The sequence below is a fragment of the Mixophyes fleayi genome, chromosome 2 (genome assembly GCF_038048845.1).
Source record: "Mixophyes fleayi isolate aMixFle1 chromosome 2, aMixFle1.hap1, whole genome shotgun sequence".
NCBI lineage: Eukaryota > Metazoa > Chordata > Amphibia > Anura > Limnodynastidae > Mixophyes > Mixophyes fleayi.
In genome coordinates, this window is record NC_134403.1 from 361507990 (window position 1) to 361531123 (window position 23134).

At 41.3% G+C, this 23134-nt stretch overlaps 1 protein-coding gene across 2 annotated transcripts in view; it reads left to right on the top strand.

The window, feature by feature from the left end:
* Positions 1–23134, top strand: part of SH3BGR (SH3 domain binding glutamate rich protein) — a 48833-nt gene that overhangs the window by 17307 nt on the left and 8392 nt on the right. The window contains exons 4-6 of one of the 2 annotated variants that reach the window (XM_075197257.1): positions 10506–10562; positions 21829–21909; positions 22640–22663. In XM_075197257.1, coding sequence (XP_075053358.1) covers positions 10506–10562; positions 21829–21909; positions 22640–22663 — 162 coding nt within the window. The remainder of the gene's footprint in view (positions 1–10505; positions 10563–21828; positions 21910–22639; positions 22664–23134) is intronic. The other variant, XM_075197258.1, reaches the window with a different exon arrangement.

Sequence of the window (23134 nt, forward strand, 5' to 3'; positions counted from 1 at the left end):
GCTGTTCTCCCTGTCTACAATTTGTCAAACATGCTGTTTAGCATTGAAAATAACAAATAAAGCCATAGTCTTTTTCCCACCATTTCACTTCTGGGTAAGGTCCACCTTGGTCTATCTTCTTTTTTAAAATGATCATCCTTGATCATCAGCATGTGCTCTGCCACTATGTTTCATAGGGATTGTATCTTTTATTAAACTGCCATGTATCATACTTGCCCATTCTCCCACATCTTGCCCAGTTTTTAGTGAAGTGGGCAAGATGTGAGCCTCCATGACGTCATTCCTGGTGAATCAAGTGAATTTGGCCTGGTCCCCAGTGACAAAATGATGCTTTTGTGTCATTGCACTTCACCTGGAGGTTTAAAAAGTTGGTAAGTATGCCATATATCTGTGCCGCTGTTCTGTCACTATTTTTAACAAGCCAGCTTGCCTTTGGCCAATATTGGTGACAATATAGACAGTTGTAAGGTGGTCATTCGAAAGTAGAATGTAAATGACTGTAAATGAATATTAATGATATAAATACTATGTACAAACAAAAACATCTCAAAACTTATAATTATACCTGTTTTTCACAATTTTTAATGATATTCAGATCCAAAACCAAAACACGTGAGGTTTTTTTTGCTAAAAAAAAAGCACGAACTTAGTTTTAGAACCAGAACCAAAATGTCTGCTCACATTTAAAATTCTTATGTTTTAAAGCAAGGGTTTGTTATTCCCTATAAAGAATATAAGGTTTTTGTTTTATTGACAAACATTTTAATAAATTGTTTTAGTATACAACCTTTTAAGTTTATTTACATATTTACCCTTTTCTTTCCAAAAGGGGGGGGGGAAGGTAAAAGGGCCTGAGCCAAGTACAGGGGTGATGCTGGGTGTATTTTGGGCCATGAGATCTCTGTTTGAGTTAAATTTGATGGAGGAAGAGAGTAAAGAGGCAGTAAATATTTTTCAAACTGTAAATGTATTTTATCTTTATCACTCTGTGACATGTGGGGTGTGGCCTAAAATGTTATGTTTGAATGGAGATTGACAAAGATAAAGATATATTTCACAGCTGTTTATACAAGTATTCATACCACTTATTTATAACAATAAGGCCTCAAGCCTTATATAAATCATGGAAATCCAGGGAGACTACTAATCTTATATATATATATATATATATATATATACATATATATATATATATATATATATATGTACAGTATATATATATATATATATATATATATATGTAAATCGTACTGGACACGGTACCCTTTTATAAAGCTATTTATTTATTGAATACATTACGCTACTACCCCATGGCGATAGGGCCAGTTAAAGAAAATAACTTCACCCACTTGCGTCACATGACCCACTTGCAACGTCTGCCATTATGGCATTTGTTGTGTTATTGGTAAAGATATTTGAATGTAATTGAATCTGATATTTAAAAGGTATCTCCCAAGCCTTATATGGTAACCTAGCTAAAGATTAAGCTCACTCTGAAGCGTCATGTCCTGGCATCCTAGTCACAGGGTCTATAGTAGTCTGAAACCCTCATGAAGAGCATGTTAACACATAATACATTTGCAATGTCCACACTACACATACTAAACAAAAACTGTTAAAAACAACAAAAGTTACAAAAAGTAATACATTAATAGACACATAGTATAAATAGTGTGTGTATGTGCGTATATATATATATATATATATATATATATATATATATATATATATATATATATATATATATATATATATTTTATACGTTTTAGAAGTTTTAGATCAGAATAAGGGATATATTTTGTGGGTTGAATTACAATCATCATGCAAAAAGTTTGGTCTCGCATGCCCACTAGTTAAAAAAAATAATCACTTGACTGTGATGCAAAAAGGAAGCCCCATTTGTCCCAAAAAACTATTTGCTCAAAACAAATAAAACCCAAGTTATTCCTGATAGAATTGAGTTTGTGAAAGCAGAGAAGCCCTTGTTTGCTCCCTGTGCTCTCTCATTTTGTTCCCTGACTTCGAATGAGCGTGCTGCCCTCTAGTGGTGGCAATCTATGTGAGCCATAGCAATCAACACACACTCGAGCAAACCCCTTGAAACATAGTAAGTGTAAATTCTAAATAATGCAAGGTGCCTACTCTTGTGCAAAGAAACCCCAGTTTTTACAGGCAAGTGCATGGATTTGCAGGTCAAGATGTCAGTGTTTTCAGGGAGTGTAATAGTTTGCGTTTGTGGATAGCAGGTGTAAGGTTAATATTTGCCTTCCTTACTAAGTGCTGATTAGGCCTACAAACGGGCTTGGTTTTACACCATACTTGCCAACTCTACCGGAAGATCCGAGAGACTACCGGAATCCGGGTACTTCTCCCTGACTCCAGGGAGAGCATGGCAGCCCCCCGCATCTGCCCATTTCCTAGTAAAGTGGGCAGAATTAGATCCAAAATGCCTCCAAAATTCTCAGGTAATCACCGAATTTTGCCCCGACCACACTTTAAAATGTTATAGCAACCAGTGCGGCATAAACTCATAGGACTAGTAGAAGAGGTCTTCACCTTTAGCAGCCGCCTTTCCCGTAGAGACTGGTTATGCTCACAGGTACTTGGATGCCCCCAGGACTTATGCTCAGTGTAGTATAAGTTTATGCTCACACGGCAGCGCACAGGTACAGGTGGTAGTATACAGAACGGAGGCAGGCCAGAGATCTGCGGACTGGACAGAGCACCGGAAGAGATGTCACATACCAGCAGGATCAGGATCACAGGCAATGGTTCAGAATCCGGGTACAGGTAAAAGGTCAAGGTCACAGGCAATGGTTCAGAATCCGGGTACAGGCAAAAGGTCAGGGTCACAGGCAATGGTTCAGGGTCCAGGGACAGGCAGAAGGTCATACACAGATAAATCAATCCAAGGTTCAACACCAAACACGCACAGGAGCAGGTAGCAGTACTGAGACAGAACGCTACAACCGGCAGTGAGGTTCAGTCCTCGCTGCCTTAAATAATGCCAAGAGCCAATCAGGACAGAGCCCTGAAAGCATCCCCAGGTTTTACATAATTAATAAATGGCTCTGCCAGCCAATGCAGTGCCCAGCTGCATAGCAATCAGCCATAAGGCTGCAACAAGAACTGCCATCCAATCAGCTGAACTAATTAACCCTGCGCGTGCGCCCGGCTGCTTGACAGCAGGCCGGGCGCTGTGGCAGGGAGATGCGAGTGTCCCGATTGTTGCCTAGACAACCGAGACGCGGAGACCGGAAGTGACGTCAGAAACCAGGGGCGGGGAGTCGCTGCGGTGCCCGCGGCCGCCTCGGCTCCTGACATAAAATGACTCATTTGTGTCATTACATTGTGGGGCAGGGCAAAATGGAACGATGGAACCCGTATGCTTTTCGCTGGTTGTGTAAACCACATTCACCTTAGACAAACCAGGCTCTCATGGTGCCGGCAATGCCAGTTCATCCATTGCAGCATGCTGCTAGACGTGCCTGGGTCACTTTCATGTATTTCCCCCCCTGAGATAAAAGTTGTAAGAAGTGTATTGCAGGCACTACTTGCAGCCCCTAGCGGATGTAGTACCGGCAGGGCGTGTTACTGTATAGAGACGTATGAATACTCTTTTTCTGTGTTCACTTTGTGTGTTAAGTGAACAGTGGGTTCAGCGACTGCTGCGCCCTCTCGTAAGCACTGGTCGTTACTTTCCTCATAAACCACAATTAGTGATGAGGATTAAAGGCAGGGAGAGACACAGTGGAGACATATAGCGCAGTGTGATAAACAGATTCAGGCCGCAGTGGAGCACGCAAGTTATACCAAACCCTTCGAGTAAGGAGGGAGAGTGCTAACAACAATTGAAATGTCAGAATATATCGGCACAATAGCAGCTTTTGATAGTACAATAAAAGATTGTACTACCTGTATAGAGAGTGGAATATATTGTTATTCAAACAATGTGGACACTAAAAGGCAGGTTTCAGTCCTGCTTAGTGTAATGGGAGCAATGACCTATAGTCTAGTATTACGCAACTTGCTAATACTAGTATACCCTGCAGACAAAATGTTCAAGGCATTGCTGACATTTTACAGAGTAATATGAACCGAAAACTGAAGATTCTGGTTCCACAAAGGAGTTGGTCCAAGGGCGAAAGCATATTCGAATACATTGCAGAGGTGAGACGTCTGTCTGAACACTGTCAGTTTGGAGCCGAACTCTGAGAGGCATTAAGGGACAGGCATGTGTGCAGCATGTAACGTGTGCGTAGGAGACAAAGTCACACAAACTGCAATCCCCTTCCCGACTCCCCAGGTATTCACCCAATCCTGAGAGACCACTACGAGACGTACCGTACTTTATTCCACAGCAGTCCTTGAGCCACACCTCGTGTCCGCTCATCCCAGCACCTCCTCCTTCACGGAGACCTGCCCTTTGGTTCCTACAGGGGAAGGATACCAGAAAGAGACAGGTTACATACAATCAACACTAACAGTTCGGTGTGTTACCTGTTAGGGACCACCTCACCAATGTTCACTTTTTTGCTCTTCTGGGGACGGACAGATCCTGCTGCTGCTCATCCGTCCTGGGCCACCTATATATACGCCTTTACTCAGCCGCTCTGCAGGCCTCCGCCTGCCGCCTTTACCCCAGCTTAACGTCTTCTTCTTTTCTTGACACAGTGTCTCTCTCATCGTCTTCTTGTAGCAGGGTAGCTCTTAGCCTTTACAAAGGCTCCCTGACACTTCCGCTGCCGCCGCTGCCGTCTTCCTTTCTTCTGGACGCCCCACAACATCCTCTCTGCTGGGCTCTACCGCTGAACTGAACTAAAAAATGCGACGCCCAGCGGCTTATATGGCCTATTAAGTTGTGAGTTTTGGTATTTTATAGTAGAGGCGGGGCAGAGCTATGGTGACACAACAACATCACCACTCCTCCCCTCCACAAGGATCAGGGAGATTGCCTGCTCTTCCGGGAGTCCAGGGTGACTTATTGCAACCCCCTTCTCCCCAATAGGTCTCATTGCAGCCCCCCTCCTCTCCCATCACTTGTTACTTATCTTTAGTAGTGACCCCCGGCGCAGTCCTGCAGCTACGCTGTGTGCTCCTTGCTGCTCAGACAGGAAATTAATACACTTCCTCTCTGAGCACTGCATTGTGGGGAGGCTAATCTTTCAGTACAGACTCCTCGCAGCGCTGTCTGACTGCTCCGAGGAGTCTGCATGGAAAGACTAATGACTGTCTTCGGGCAGCCGGACTTACATGACCCCTAAGAGAGGGGGGGCCCAGGGCACATGCCCCAGGTGCCCCCCCCTTATTCCGGCCCTGGGTTGGGGACAGCTTAGCTCTTCAGATGTACTAGGCATACACCCCTTATGATGCAGTTACGTTTCCCTATCCCCGGTCATGTCCTATCCCAGTTCCAAAAATTGGAATTTTGCGACATACCCAAAATGCCTCCTTGCAATCAAACTTAAATATATTAAAAAAATATATTAGGCAAAATTTGTGTATCTCACATGAGCCTTCAGAATTTAAAGTATGCATATAAAAAAAAAATTGTAGCAGAGTTTATATATTATTTTTTCTAATGTACTTTTTTGGCAGAATTAACCTGTGAACCTTTGAGCAGTCGGCAGGACTAATGTACCTCTGACTCCTGCTGTTCTCTTATCAGTTATGTAAAAATTGCATTTTTTTTGTAAGGCAAATGTATTGTTTCCTACTTTCTGTACTTGGCATACTGTTGATGTTTTGAACACTATCAGTCCTCATTATAAGTGTAATAATGCTAGATGTAAGTCATTAAGCATAGCTATGTAGGTAATCAGCCGCAGCAGGAGGTAAATTATAAAATAATTTCTTTTTTTGCCTATTTTGCATTCTAATTGTAGTGAAGCTGCTGAGGGTGTTTTCTGTGGTCACTGCTCTATGTAAGTTTCTCATAGATCATTGGCCAAGCAAATCCCCGCAGATCTGGTGGCATTAATGCTGCTGGATGTAAATTCTGCCGGCTAGATTCCCAGGGAGAAAGAATAGTAGGGCTGAATCTGAGGTCTAATTAGAGTGTTTGTTACTGCTTCATGTAAAATGATTCTTTGCCACAAATATCTGCCAGTTATATATATATATATATATTTTATACTATATGGACAAAAGTATTCGGACACCTGACCATTACACCAACGGGGCTGTACTGGAATAGAAAATGACCTTCCGCAAACTGTTTCCACAAAGTTATAAGCATAGCATTGTCTAATGCTGAAGCATTAAGATTGCCCTTCACTGGAGATAAGGGGCCTAGCCCAAACCCTGAAAAACAGCCCCATACCATTATCCCTCCTCCACCAAACTTCACAGCCATAATGCAGTCAGGAAGGTAACGTTTTCCCGGCATCCACCAAACCCAGACTCACCTATCTGACTGCCAAACAGAGAAGCGTGATTCGTCACTTCACAGAACACGTTTACACTGCTCCACAGTCCAGTGTCGGTGTGTATTACACCACTCCATCCAACGCTTGGCATTGGTCTTGGTGATGTGAGGCTGCATGCATCTGATCGGCCATGGAAACCCATCACATTAAGCTCCTGCCGCACAGTTTTTGTGTTTACATTAATGCCAGTGGAAGTTCGGAAATCTTCAGCTATGGAATCAGCAGAGCGTTGGTGATTTTTACGCGCCGTGCGCCTTAGCAGTCGTTGACCCTGCTCTGTGATTTTTCGTGGTCTTCCGCTTTGTCGCTGAGTTGCTGTTGTTCCTAAACGCTTCCACTTTCTAATAATATCACTGACAGTTGTCTGTGGAATATCCAGCAGGGATGACATTTCATCAACCATCTTATTGTAAAGGGGGCATCCTATCACAGTACCACGCTTGGAGTCACTGAGCTCTTCAGAATGACCCATTTTGTATCACAAATGTTTGCAAATGGAGACTGCATAGCTAGGTGCTTGGTGTTATACACTTCTGGCAATGGGTCTGATTGAAACACCTCAATTCAATAATTAACTGGTGTGTCCAAATACTGTTGTCCATACAGTGTATATATTGTATATATAAATAACTACTGTATGGTTTACATTCCTTAAAGGGGAATTATCCATGTGCATATCCATTCTGCTGACCCAGGGAGCATCAAAACTGGTGTCCTCACTTTCACAAATCCATGCCTCCCAACCATCCTTGGGTACTGGAGGTGTTTGGAGGGGAGGCGAGGATAGTACAGGACAGCCTAGCACTTCAAAAGCATTAAGCCAGCCCCCATGTGGTTACGCCCCCATTGTGAAATTGCCACGCCCCCATCATGATGCGGCCACGCCCCTGTACTGATGCCGGGTAAATAAATGTTGGAGGTATGCATAAACCTTTGCATTTAATGGGTGTTCACTGTACATGCCCAGATGCGTTTTACATCATTAAAATACATTAAATATTTGCATACGAATGGTACCAGCTAGCCCAGATTTGAGATTTCATTTCAACTAATTAAAAGTAAATAAATATAATAATAGTTAAAAATAGATAAAAGATAATTTAAAACTTATCAAAGAATAAAGCATTTTTTCTATGATTTTCTTCATTTATTTTCATCCTGATATATCAATAACAGACCAAGGGGTAAATGTATTAATGTCCGGATTCTTCAACTCCGGCGTGTTCAGCGTCTTCGGCGATTAAATTTAAAGTGGCGCTGCCTTGTAAAGGGAAACTTCCCTTTACAATGCAGCGCAGCTCTAAATTTAATCGCCGAAGACGCTGAACACGCCGGAGTTGAAGAATCCGGACATTAATACATTTACCCCCAAGTATTGCAATGGTAAATATACTTATGAGATCCTTGTTAAATAGGCTTCCCGTTTATAGGCCAGTTACTGCCGGTGGGCGGAGTGAAAACAAACCAGCTTAAACACCCACTTTTGCTGGTAATAGGGCTTTTCCCATTTTAAATCTGCATCTCAGGCCAAATATATATTAGTACAGTGACAAATTTCTAACTAAATTCTGTATATACTTTTTTCATTAATACATTTATAAAAAAAAAACCCTTCTAAATTAGATGTTTTGGCTACTTGTCACCTCACTCCTATTTCCTTAAACTAATTTGGACTTCTGCACTCAAACAGGAAACCCCACTGCCCTCCTCCTTTGTAATCTCCAAGACCTAGTATGCCCGGGCAACAATAACTGGGCAACTTTTTACGTCTACTGCGGGTACTCATGTTTCGGGGTGATCGTTGGAGAGATCAGTACAGCATCCGTTTATAAAAAGGCTCTAAAGCCCATTCAAAATTAGGAGCTCACTCCTGGTCATGTCGTATGCACAAAACATACTGAAAGAAATGAGGATTGACTGATCTTTCCTTTCCTTTTTCCTACAATGTACCAAATTTGGTACAAATGTATATGTCTAGAAGTTTGCCACAGTTTGCAGTTGTGGTTGGATAGTTCCTATTTAACCACGAGTTTGGTGGTTTGCCATTATAAATATCCTCTGAAGGGTTTGGTGTAAGCAGAGGCGGATCTAGACTTTATGTTTAGGGGGGGCGATTTTGCATAATCACGCCCCTCCTTTGCTCTGATTGCCTGGCCTGCGTTAACCCCGCCTTCCGCCCGCGATTGGCCCCACCCCCTCCCATTGTGGTCGCCGGCTGGGACCACTCTGATTGGCTGGCCCACATTTAGCCCCGCCCCCGCTCGCGCTTAGCCCCGCCACTCCCGTTTTAATCGGCTGCTGGGACCTAGCTTTTTGCTGCTAGGGGGGGCGAATGCCCCGATCGCCCCCCCCTGGATCCGCCACTGGGTGTAAGAGGTTGTCACGTGGTGTATAATAAATGTTAATACCAGTATAATGTTTCTCAATGTCTAGTCTAGTGGGTTTTGTACATGCTATTTCTAAGATCATTCTCTGAATGCTGGGTTAAATTTGTAATTAGTGGTCATAGGCATATTTGCGAAACGCGCACTAAGGCTCAAGAGCAAAATTACACCTATTGTCGACTGAATGTTCCTGTTGTCACAGAATTCGTATGGCTTAGCAAGGTAAGGTTGCAGTGTCTTCTGGGGGTGCAAAATCTACCGTCTTGGGGGATTCTTTTCTAAATGCAAACTAGGAGCAGTTATATATTGTGTCCACATGAAAAAGATTATGTTTTGCGGGACAATATATTGTATGAGTTTCTAGGAAGGGAAGCATGTACAAGGACTTTATCCCCCACAAAAATACCTGATTTTCACACGTCCTTGGGACTGTAGTTAGACGTCGGCCTATTCTTTTGCACCTTACAGCAGCATTTTATGCAGGCAAATATACCTTTCTGCTCACAAATCACAATGTAATAAAAACACACACACAGACGAAAATTATTGATATGATAACTGCAGTTCCAATGTCCCCTCACGCTAATTATTTCATCAAGACCTAAATGAGGCTTAATAGAGCAGTAATTTAGGGGAAAGTTAAAAGCTGAAACCAATGTGGGGTCCTAAAGTTATTAAGAATTTGAAGTGACGTTTTTAACTTTCTCCACCATGAACATCTTGTCCTATGGTCCTACAAAGAGTCACACTAGGCATCAGCTCAGGGGCCCGGGGGGGGGGGGGGTGTTCCTAATTGTGCTACGCTTTCAGACAAATAGGCACATGGGCGCAAAATAAAATGCACCGTGCACCTACATATTACCCAGTCATCAAATGCTCCGCAAGGAGCATGAACCTCGCATCATTTACATGTCTATTTCTTAAAGCCGTATCTGGAGAGAGGGCTTCTCCAAATCTATCAAAGGCTACCACCGCCGGTAGCCCCCGTCGGCAAAGAGATTCGCCAGGCTTCTTCTGCAAAACATTCCCATATAAAACATGGGGAAAGCTATTTAACAAGGATCGCAGCAGTGCAGGAAAGTCATCAGTAATCTCCTGAAACATTTACATGTTTTGAATGTTATTAGTAGGTCTCTTACATAAACCAACTTGTATTTTTAGGGTTAGTCGTCCTTTAAAGCAGCAATCCCACATAGAAGATTCTTTTTCTTCTACCTTTATATAGTGCCTTGTAGTCATTTTTATTAGCTATCCTTCTACAAATCATCATATCTAGTTTCCAAAAGTTCTCAGTCTGACAGACACAGTCAGTCTTCTGCACAGACACAGGCTCACGGCTCTCTGCATGTCATGTGACTTCAGAGGGGGGGGGGGGGTGATCACTATGTAGACAGAGCTGACTGAGGGGTTCCAAAGTCTCTATGCTCACTACATTATGTGCCATGTGACTGTGGCTGCCATGGTAGTCCAGAATCATTAATCATTAATAGCAGCCTGAAGAAAATAAACATGGGAAAATGGTAAATACCAACATTCTTCTTGTAGCAAGTTACAGCAGTTTATGTTAGAAAACACAGCTGTTTTTTTCCATAGGATTGCTGCTTGCTTTAAGGTCATAAAACAATTGCAGAAATGTACACTTGTGTTGCTGTTTACACCTCACATCAACATCTGTTGGCTTTGTTTGGCACAGGAAATGGAGATATCACCTGACCTCCAAAATGGAGAAGTTCCAGCAGAAGACAGCCCTGTAATAAATGAGTATAACTCTTGTTTATTTCCTAACCCCTTCTTATTAACCATAATATGATTTGGTTTTAAAGAAGTAACACTACTACTGGAATTTTTGCAATATTGCCATAAAAGAAAGGCACACCAGCAACTCAAAGTGCCCCAGTTGTACTGCTTTGTTTATGATAAAATATATTCTGCTTCTGTTACAGAAGAGTTATACGTGTTTATGTACATTCCTTGTGAATCCCAAGATTTATACTACGATATGAAGCTTTAGAAATCCCTGGTTCACCTAATGCATACCTCCCAGCTGTCTAGATTTAGGCAAGACAGTTCCAATTTGGACCACCGTGTCGCCTGCGGACAGCTTTGTCCCGCGGAGCAGAAAGTTGGAATGTATGTTTCCCGTTCACTACCCCTTTAATGGGTGCTGCATGGAAGTGGTGGTTTAGGGGAGGGGGGAAAAATCTTGGTAGCGCTGGGCATGCCCCCCCTCCCGGTGAGTAATGCTTATGTCCCATGATACATGGCCGTGCCACCTTCTCGTACATGCACGTTGTCCTGATTCTCCAGCTACAAAAGTTGGGAGTTATGCCTGTATATGTATCTGAATTGGGTCATTCCATGTCAATTCAACCAGGGCTGTCCACCACCCATCTCAGATTTCTACAAAAAAATTTTTAGTTAAGAGAGGATGTCAAAACAACTATTTCTGCCAAATATCTTCACTGTCTGACAATTAGTTGATTAAATATTGATTTTTCAATTTATTAAATAATTTACTAATTGCGGCTTCTTTATCCAGTTTATTTGAAGTATTAAGGGTGTTTACTAAGGAATCAGCACAAAATTTGGACCCCTAAAGTAACTCTTTCTCCCGAATCCAAAAATCCAAACCAAATTACTTTCTCTGCCTCATGTTTTGCGTTACGGCAAAAACGCATGTTTTTCGAATATGATTAAAAACGCTAGATTCAATTAACATTAGGGATCCCATTTTTGGGGGGTGTTTAAAAAAGGTATAAATAACCACCACAAAAAAAATCAGATGGGTACTCTGTTTCATTTTGGAGAAAAAAAATAATGAAGTTGATGCTCGATTACTGCTATACAGCATACATAATTTACACATTGTTAAAAACCATACCAAAAAAGTGAACTAAACTGAGGCATTTCATGTTTTTTTGGGTGATCTGATGTGGAATAACCCAATTGTTGTTCATTAACGTTTTAGTAAATTGTGTTACAGATGTAGCAGTTGATCACCTGAGTGGTATTACATAGATTATGAAGGAAGATTCTGTTCAGTTGTTAATAAATTGCATCCTAGCGCTGCTTCCATCTTTCCTGTTGTACTGTAAGTACACTATCCTATTCCGATATAGGTGACCTGGTGACTTTCCATAGCATAGCTGCCATTGGTCCCTACCACTCAGGCACAGTCCCAGGTTATAAAGACTCATCCCAGGAAATCGTTGTTCCAGGAATTGTCCCTGTTTATCAATATTGAACCACTTACCCATAAAAATTCACTCTTTTCTGAATGTTAAGTGTAATTTTTACCATCCATTCTTACTCTCAGTGCTGTAGTATCCCCTTAGATTGTACGCTCCTCTGAGCAGGGCCATCTCTCCTCCTGTTTCCACCACTTCTAACTCTGCTCTCCAGCTACTTAGCCCTCCTCCTCGAGGGTCCTCCACCCCACGTCCACTCTCGCTCCCTCCTCCCCCCTGGGGGTCTCCCTGTCTTCCGCGCCCTCCTTCTTGGGCCCCGTCGTTTGCGGATCCTCCCTCCCCCTTCCCCGCCCTCTCTAGCTGTGCATTGAGCGTACTGAGTTGCTGTGTTTTCTGTACTGTGCTGTCTCCCATTGTATTGTGATTTTGTTTGTCTCTGTACGGCGCTGCGGATGTCTTGTGGCGCCTTATAAATAAATATTAATAATAATAATAATAATAGTAGTGTAATATTTGTTGAGGAGTATTCATAGTGCAGAAGAGTATGTAATGTCGGGAAAGATGATATGATGAGGATTGTAGCGCTCCTGGAAACTATTTTAAACTGTTTGGATTGTATTTTTTTTTTAAAATATATAAGGATTTTTGAACTCACCGTAAAATCCGTTTCTCTTAACCTATCTGTGGTACACTGCTTACCTTGGGGTATAGAGGGCGGTGTGCTGGGAGTAAGGCACTAAATTCTAATAACTTGTCTGGCCTGCTCCCACCCTTCTATGCTCTATGCTCTCAGGACGGAGGACCATCAATTATTTAATTAACAAAGCCCTAGGGATAGGACTAAAGTACAAAAATCCTCTTTTCTCTCGCACAGCCATTTGGGGGAAACTGCTGACCTTGGTGATGTTCCAAAGGAACGTACGTTCAGGCTGTGCTGCACGCAAAACTTTTCGGGCCAAAACTTCTTTCCAAACAAGCACAATCCAATTTAGGTAAAGTTCTTTTCCACACACTGAAAGACCACTGGTTCTTCCCTGCTCACTGATCCATTGAAAGTACTTTCCTGCACACTGAGCAAACCCACTAAGCACACAACTTTAAAAGACACTTATAAAACCAGCATTGGTTTCTCGAAAGAGCTTTTACACTACACTACAAATTATTTGGTCTTTCAATGATATCGAGCACCTTTTCCATTAATCAGTAGCTGGTAATATTTATTCCCAAAACTCCTTTTCCAGCTATCCTCCAGGAAATCTAGTTATGCCCAGCTGTGGAGTGGAGCAGACAAGTTAAAAAAAAAACAAAAAAAAACCCCTCCCTTGTCACCCTATTTAAAATGTGTTTATGAGAACTCCATTAAGAAAAAGAACCATATATTGCTTAAACACTACATTTATTAAATACAATGGTAGAACAAGAGATGTTGTCCTGGAGGATCCCTGGAAAATGAGTTACTAGAGAGTCTAACTCTCAGTTTCCAGGTCATTCCCAGGACATCATCCACCAATAGATAACAATGAAGTTATGTTTAGAGAGGTACTACCTACCGTTCTGCAAAAACCTGTTCCCCAAAAAACCTGCATGTTTACTCGCTAGTGCCAGGGGAAGGTATGGATGCTGGATCAAGTGGCAGCTCTGCGAATTTGCTCCACTGTGGCTCCTGCCTTCTCTGACCATGAGGCTGAAATTGCTCTGGTGGAATGGGCTTAGGTCTTGATATAGCTCCTTTATGATTGACCTTCTTTTGTCAATGTGCTACAGGCTTCCAGTATTGTATATCTTACCAGAGAAACCTTTGAAGCTTTTGGAACTTCCCTGAAACCAAACCAGCAGATGGTTGTTTCTTTAAACCCTGATTACTTCAAAATATCGGATTAGACACTTCACTCCATATAAACAATGGGAATTTTCTTCCTTCAGATTTATGGGCATTTGGCAAAAAAAAAAGGATGGAAGGATCACTTCTTGAGATCTATGAAACTGAGGCAATACTTTTGGAAGTGAGGAATGATTCAATCTTAAAATAACATGATCCACTTAAATATTTAGGTCTGATGTATAGAAAAAGCCAGAATTTCTCCAAACCCATGGTCTGCAGTGAGTGCAAGTAAAAAACCTTGCTTACTGGTGAGGAATTTCAAGAGGAGGAAAGGCTAAAGCCGTCAAATCACATTTGAGATTTCAAGTGGTACTGGTTGACTCATTATTGGTGAATTCTGCTGTGGACCTTAATGAATCTTTTAAAGACTGACACAGCCTCTCGGATAGAGATCTAGGACTGATCTTACATCTTTTAAATAATTCTTAGTGCTTGATTTACTAAACTGCGGGTTTGAAAAAGTGCATATGTTGCCTATAGCAACCAATCAGATTCTAGCTGACATCTATTTAGTTAACTCTACAAAATGCCAGCTAGAATCTGCTATAGGCAACATCTCCACTTTTTCAAACCCACAGTTTAGTAAATATACCCCTTAGTTTCCTTTCCAAGGGAATGAGCTTCTAAGATGCAACAATTTCTCCTGAGAATGCAGAGGACTCCACCCCTCTTCCATGTTTATTAGCTATTCCATACATATCGGGATTTATTCAACTGTTTCCACATTTGTTAGCTGAAGGGTTTCTGTTTCTATCATCAAATCCCTCTTCCAACAGTTCTCCAATGTCCGGCACTAATGCTCTTAGGCCATCAACTTTGGGACTTGCGTAAGAACAAATCGGGAAGGTGAGCAAAGACTATCTTGTATCCTTCCTGGATGATCTTGACAATCCTTTAGCTGAAGATTAGTTCCTCACACCAATGGGAAAATATTTTTATTGCTTCTGGCATCATCAGGACTTGAAAGTAGATTTGTTATTGTTAAAAACTGAACCTCCTGCCTTGGTTGGATATAACAATACTGCATTTCTTACCCTTGTATCTTTTATGGAGTCCTGTCTTTTTTGTCTTCAAAAGAACTTACATTTTAAAAGATATTCTTTCAACAGAAAATCGTTTGTCATCATCAGAGGTTTTTTTGAGAATTTTCCCCACATAGTCTGGGCTCAGAATAAGTATCCAAAACAAAAAGACAGTTGTCAGTGCTTATCCTTTAAACTGCATACCTGTGTGTGTCTAGCAAAATGAAAACATGAGGTATTAGTTCATATTTTGATCAAAAGATTTAAGCCTGCATCCCACGTCAAGGGTACCTCATTATATGCAGGTCCTACACTGACCTATATGCTTTAAACACCATTAAAATGCAGTTAAAATCAGATGCACTCACCTCCCAGGTATAGGGGTTTACATCTAGCAAGGGCTGGTTTGTGAGCCACACCCAAATGTGCCTTAAATAGGCTTAATGGACAGCTGCTATGATAAAAAGGCAATATTTTTTCTCTGGTCAGAATAAGTATAGTCTACCCCGGTCTTTCGCAATATTTCTCTCATGTTAGAAAAGGCAGTTGTAACTCATTCACCAGCCTTACTTAATACTGAAAGATAGGTTTCAGCCTACTCCCTGGTAGTAGTGACCCTTCATTTGATTTTGCTACACCATTAATGACCTGCTATTTGAATAGAGGCATTAAAAGGTTTGAAGGTACAATTAGTTTCCCAAGTTTTACTTTTCGTTTCCACTTTGTATCCATTGGGTCTCTCAGTACTCCCGTATCCTCAAAGGGCAGGGAAGCTTTTTTTGTCAAAACTTTTCACTATAGGGACATCTACTCTAGGGTAGGCCTTTCAAATCATAGTATCTTTCATAATGGCTATCTTCTGCAAAAAGTAAGGAAGGGAGAGTGGAGACAGAGAAGAGAGTGGAGACAGAGAAGAGCAGATAAGAGCAAGAATACAAAATTGATGTGAGCAGCTTTCCAGGAACCCCAAAAACCTACCCATCCCTAAGAGTTCTTCAACACATTAAAGGTCGCCGATTATGCAAATTACATTTTCCTCACTGTTAAAAAAACCCCCCATATTTTGCATCCAAAATTGTTTGCTAAGATACAACGTTTTTTCAGCCTTATCTAATTTAAAAATAACAATGACCAAAATGGAAATACTTTACTTTTTTTATCGCCCCCAAATGAAAACCGCAAATTGAGCTAAACTTCCTCTTTGTTTGGCATGCCAGTCAAAAAGCTACCTTGGGGTCATGCTCCCCAAAAAAGTTGAAAATCGCTTTCAAACTAATCATCTTCCATTTCTCAATCTCATTGATAATGACTTGGGCGCTTGGAAATGTCTCTTTATTTACTGGGTTGGGCGTGTCACGTTGGTGAAGATGAACCTCCTTCCGAGGCCCTTGTATCTTTTTCATACCTTATCCATTAGATTCCCCCTCCTTTCTTTCTTCTCTACAAAAGGTGGTGATACGATTCACCTGGTCTGACAAGATGCCACGGATCTAGGGCTGCATACTCCAAAGATCCACCGCAGCAGGTGACCTGCGCATTCCCGGTATTCGCAAATACTATTATGCAGCCCGGTTAGCACAATGCGTACAATGGCATTTCCTGCCAGGTACCAGAGTCTGGGTGGACATAGAACCAACAGTGACAGGTGGTTTTCCGATATGTTTGTTGCTCTCAACTCAAAGACCTCTCCCTGCTCATGTTCACTCTATACTTCATCTCTCTCTGGTCCTCTGGACTCATGGTAACAGGATGGCTAATTTGACTCCTTCCCCAATTATTTCCCTTTGGGGTAACCTAGATTTCCCCCCGGGGCTCTAATTACCCATGTCCTCCCTTGGGTCTATAACAGGTATTTTGCTTTTAAACAACCTTTCCAGAACAGGGCTCTTCTGACATGGGGGACTCACCTAGCTTCTCAAGGAGCGATTCCACCAATATCTGCCGATGTGGCGTTTCTTTCGCTCTGTTAAGAGCAGTCTTTTTGAGCAGACCATGCTCAATGATGGACAACCTCTGTCTTTCGGGTCACTCCTCCAAAGATCTTATCTCGATGGTCTTCTGCCTGGCACAAATGGTGAAAAGGACTCATAACTTAACAAAGTGGGGAGCTGACTCCTTAGACCTGGAGGAGTGGGCTAATATTCACCAAGGAGCTGCCCCACACTAGAACCATTCTGGAAATAAGTAATTTCCTAGCCACATGCATCATTGGGTTGCGAATTCCACATGACCCCAAGCATATCCTGCCTGCTCTACCTATCCCGGATATTTCTAAACACTCTCGTAAACTGCTTTGACATGAGTGATTCATCATGTCAAATAGTAGCCCCATGGAAAAACCCATCCCCCTACCAACATCTCGGTCTGCAAGCAAGTGTGATAGATTTATCAACTTAACAAGTATTCTGTGGAACTCTTCTGCATCTTTCCACAAGATTAGGGCTTCTTGGATCTCCTTTCACGGTCAAGTTTAGCATGTAATCCAGTAATGGGTCACTGTCTTGTTTGGATCCAAACTGTCATCCCTATATCTTAGTAATTCACCTCTTAGCCCTCACCCTCAAAATACTTTCCAGTACCCCTTCCCTTTATCCTGTCCCCAAGCCCACCATTGTCCCACTCCTTTGTTTCTTTGAAAAATGTGAATCACCAATTTTGTTTGCTGGATTGACTGTAGAATTATATCTTGTTACTCTTTGCGACAGGATAGACCAACTATGCCACCCTGTCTGTTGTCTTGCTGGGGACTGGTTGGGCTTGCCTTGCCACTGTCCCCTTTTCTTTATCCCAAATGTGCCCTCTAACTGCAGTAGGAGGGGCTTTTTCTGCTGCCACAACTGGACTCATTTGCAACATCCAGAACGTCGTCCTTCTGGGTAACTTGCTGGGGTACCTCCTTGCTGGTACCCCTGACCTCTCGCCTTCAGATCAGGGTTGCTGTGGATGGTTCCCCCTGGCCTATCACATTGGCCAGAGCTGCAGATAGCGGGCAAAGCTTTGGTACTGGATGCAGAGTCCTAACCTCAGAACATCCGGATAGCAGATTAAATTGGTCTAATCTGTGGTCACAGGAATTACAGCAGGTACGTAGGCATCAAAGCAGGTTCCTTAAGCAGTTCATGTTTATTAGCTCAGGAAGTCCTGAAACGGGCAGTTACATTCACTAGTTTAAGGTACTAGTGCTATCCAGAAAGGTGCAGATGGAATAATACATTTCAGTGTAAAATAGGGCTCTTTAAAAACAATTTTGGACACTAGCTTGGCAGGAGGTAATCCGCCCTCCCGCCCCTTTAACCAATCCAGACTGATTCATGCAGCCTGCACATATATCAGGCTGGAAGGAGTTTAACACCTTTTTACATTGCTAATAGCAGTGCCACTACGTCTGTGGTTTTCTATTGAATGTTTACCATCAGGATATAACATTTCTATAATCTTGCTTTGAACGCAATTTAACTTGCACAATTCACATTCATCTGTGATCACTTGCCTAGGGAGTCTACCAGCAAGTATAATTACCCCCTCCTGTCTTTCAGGCTCAACAGATGTTTTGGTCACTCAGCGATGAAAAAGTCTAATTATCATGAGATTACCTGTCTCTAGACAGTTGCAAAACCCAAACATGACATACTGTCTACAAAATCAATACATTTCTATACAAACACATATAAATATAAAAAAGATAACTACATTTGCAATAATATAAATTGGTTTCTACAATAAATTATTTCTACGTGATCCAGTCACAAATAAGTTATTTATAAGTGATCCAGCCACACTCCTTTTTTTATATCACAGTAACCTCTTTATGTATTGTTCCTGATGCATTCAATAATTTTTTAATAATCATCCTTATCGTATTTTGATAAATAGGAGCCATAGTTATTTACATTAGATTTTATTTGTTCACAAACACTTTCACAATAGTCGAAGAGTATGTTACATTTGTTATTCATACCATATCAATGTTGTATTTTATATCATCACTTTCTATAAATCCATGTTTAGAAATCATGCAGAATAAGAACAGACAATGAGATTTGCCTCCACTAGCACTGTGCGCTTGAGCAATATTTAAACCCAGGGACAGTCCCTGAGACAAGCATTTTGGTAAATTTACTAAAACTTTTAAAAAGGAAAAGTGTGAGTGTTGCCCACAGTCACCAATCAGATTCCAGCTATCATTTATCTAGTACATTCTAGAAAACAATAAATAGAACCTGATTGGTTGCTATGGGCAACACCTCTACTTTTCCTTTTTAGTAGGCTTAATAAATCTTCCCCTGGTAAATTGTTCTTTAATAATGAAATATTGAAGTTATATGACCATTTATAGAAAGTTACAAAACAAATTCTTTTAAAAAATAAATACCTTCCTGTATGCACAATACATTAAGTCACACTGAACTCTGTAATAAAGCCTGACTATAGAATCAATGGAATATGACCAAAAAAATATTAGCCAGGGCGCATTTGTGCCCTGAGGCTTGTTTGACAAACCTAAATATCTACATCCATCTGGGTAATCCCTCATTACCACTGACATAACACATACTTACCAACTTTATTATGTTCAATACCGGTAGCCTGCGGAGGAGGTGGGCGTGACGGGGGCAGGGCTCCAAAATGTGTGTCATTAGATCCAAAACGCCGCGATTCGCCGGGAATCACGGCGTTTGGGATCTAATTCTGCCCACTTCACTAGGAGATTGCCACACTCTCCCGGGAGTCCGTGAGACTCTCGCAAAATGCGGGAGTCTCCCGGACATTCCGGGAGAGTTGGCAAGTATGACATAACACCCCACACAAAGGGAGTATGACAGTATATCTTCGTTTTATCCAATGTTCAGTAAATTATTTAATGTCAAATACGTTTAATTCTCCTCAATGGTGTCTGCACATTAGTGTCGATCCCTAAGCCTGTAACTGGCAGTTATGTTTCCACAGTTCGGTTTCACGTACTAATTATCTATATGGAGTGATGAACAGCTGGGTGCAATTAATGTTTGCTAAAAGCATCAGCCTAAGCAGATTGTGTCATCTCATTACTCAATACCTGCTAGTTGTATTCTGCCCAAATCTGTGTCATGCTTCTTCTGCTCTCCTCTACTACAGTACAAGTAAATATATATTTTGTGTTTTGTGCACAGTCCTGATTTTTCTATGTAGACACATTTATATAATGAAAAATAATGATATATATATATATATATATATATATATATATATTTATTTAAGTCCTCTGTGCCGAGTTAAGACATCCCAAAAACTGCAGGCAACTCACTTCAGGATTACTTGTCAGGGTTCTTAGCAGGTTTCGTTTGTGGGAGTTGTTCGGCCCCTGTGTACATAGAGCCCCTGAACTCCACCAGATGTAATGTTTAGTTATCACATAATCATACTTGTCTACTCTCCTGGAACATCCGTGAGGATCACAAATTTTGGGTACTTCTCCCAGACCCATGGGACCCACAATTACTTAAAAGCTAAGTTCTCATTTGACATTTGTGGACCTTTTTTTCTTTAACATATATCTCCCTACCCTGACTTAGATATAGATTGTATCTAACCAAACAATTTGAGTATATCTAACAGGTGTCTCTTAATGCACGGTTTCTAACTTCAGGAGGCATACTCCCGGATCCCACCTCAATGTTGTCCACCCAATGTCAGTAGAAATTTCTAGCGGGTTCCCAAGTGGTACTTTGCTGTTCAGTGTGTGTGCATTTATATATACCGTATTTCCCCATGTATAAGACGCACCTTAATTGCCAGCAGCCTTAGCTGTAAAAAAGTGCAGGTCCGTTCGGCAGAGACAGGCAGGGAGAGTGTGCTGGGCGGCTTCTCTGAATCAGAGCAGTCGGGCATTTACTAAACAAACGGATCAAAATGGGATTGATCAAAGTTCCTTACAGTGATCATATGTTTGGGTTGATCCTAATACTTTACCTGATCTGGGAAAAAGTACTGAGTTCATGAATGTGTGATATCTGAATTTAACAATGTCCTCTTTTCACTTTATTTCAGGCATCATAGTAATGGAAATATTTTTCGCTGACAATATTTTTGAAAAGAACTGACATAACCCATTTACTGACAGGAACAGTGGAGGAGTTGCCCATAGATTCCAGATTCTAGCTATTATTTATCTAGTACATTCGAGAACATGATAGTTAGAATCTGATTGGTTGCTATGGGCAATACCTCCACTTTTCCTTTGTATAAGGTTTGATAACTCTACCCCCTAACGTGGTGCATGTTACATGGAGTTATATTTGTACTGAGTGTCAGTGGATCATTGTGTCCTGGCCAGGAGCCTCACACAAGCCACCTATGAGACAATAGAATTGGATACAAGGGGCTAGATTTACTAAACTGCGGGTTTGAAAAAGTGGAGATGTTGCCTATAGCAACCAATCAGATTCTAGTTATAATCTATTCAGTACATTCTACAAAATGACAGCTGGAATCTGATTGGTTGCTATAGGCAACATCTCCACTTTTTCAAACCCGCAGTTTAGTAAATCTAGCCCAAGGACTTTCGTGAGCCTGACAATATAGAGAAACTAAGTGCTGGTGAAACACAGATAACGAAGTAAGGTGGGAGAAAAGTGTTCCCCCGCTGGTCTTCCTCACCCATCAATAGTAACATTTCCAGCAGTGTGTGATGCGTGTTCACAGTTATTCCAAGAAGTCTGTAATATTATTTTCCATGGAATGTATAAACTTCAGCATTATAAAACCAGATACTATAAAAGTTATTTAAGCTGTAAATCTTGCTTTAGTCTATTCATCCACAATTTGTATTTATTAAAAATAACTAGTAATGGAATGATTGAGCGTATAAACTTCTTTTTTTCGCTCACATTCTAATTATTTACTGCTGAGTAGTGACTGATTAACACTATATTTCCCCCTTCATAGAGCAGTGATACCGCCCCTGTAATTGAGGAAAAGCCAGAAGAAAACCTGGAAGAAGCAACGGATCCAGCTGAAGAGAAGCAGGTATGAAGGACGAGTCTGATTTTATGCTACTAAGAAATCGTCATATGACTTTTATTTATTCATCAGACATTAATTTTATGAATTCTATAGTTTGTGCGACCTGGTGCTTAAACAATCACCTTAAATCCATTACCCCATTGTTTCTCCTCCTATGCTACATTCATTTAATCTTCTCTTCTGCCATTTAATTCAATATAATTTGGTCCCCCATTCATTCTCCTATACCCCTCTCTCTAATTCATTCCTCACGCCATACCCTTCTCACTTCATCCTACACTTTATCTACACCTAGACCTTATCCAAACCTTATCTAATTTCTGCTTGGGCCTGGATTTGGGGAAAGGACACACAGACCTATCCCTAGGACATCACGCTATCCCTGCTTTTAACAATCATTTGAATCACCAGTAATATTCATTATTACATTTATATCCATGTGGTATGGGACCTGGTGAAAGTTAGGGACATCGAGCTTTAAGGAATGCGATATTGGGTTGGCAGGATAGCAAAAGTATTCTATGGGGTCAAAAAAATGTACCCCATAGTACTATCCTGCCCGTGACATATCCAAGGTGTTATCTAGTAAACTGTAAGCATTGTGTAAGTCGTATTAACATACAACTTTTCCATTACAAAATTCTTAACTTTTTCTTAAAATGTTTTTATTCATGTACTACCAACGCGTTTATTAACTTTTTATATAACTTCTTCTGTTTTTGTTACTTTGCAGGAGGAAGAAGAAGCAGCAGAGGAGGTAAAGTTGAATCAGCAACGTTTAGTTTGAGATGCTAGTGAAAATTTGAGCGATAACGTTGGAGAGAGCACTCCAGTCAATAGGATATACATTTGAAAGATGATTTTCATCCCCCTTTCCTCAGAACTAATAGAGTTATGGGGGTCCCACTTTTAGGAACACTTAATTTGTGAGATACTAAACCACTCGCCTTTTCAGGCTCTCTGTAGGTAACCAGTTTGGAGAACTTTGAAGTTGTGAAGATCTAAAAATCCTCCCGGTTGTTATAACTGGAGCACACAGTAGTAGGTAACTCACAAATGGCAAGAGCACTGGGGTGAGACACAGGGGCATAACACAAAATCACCAGGCTCCATAGCAAAATTTGCTGGGGGTGGCAATACTGGCCCATCTACTCAGAAAAACAGAGCAAAGCCTACGAGCAGACGGGCCAGTATCACTGAGTTTCCTTTTACTGGTCCCAAAAGCTGC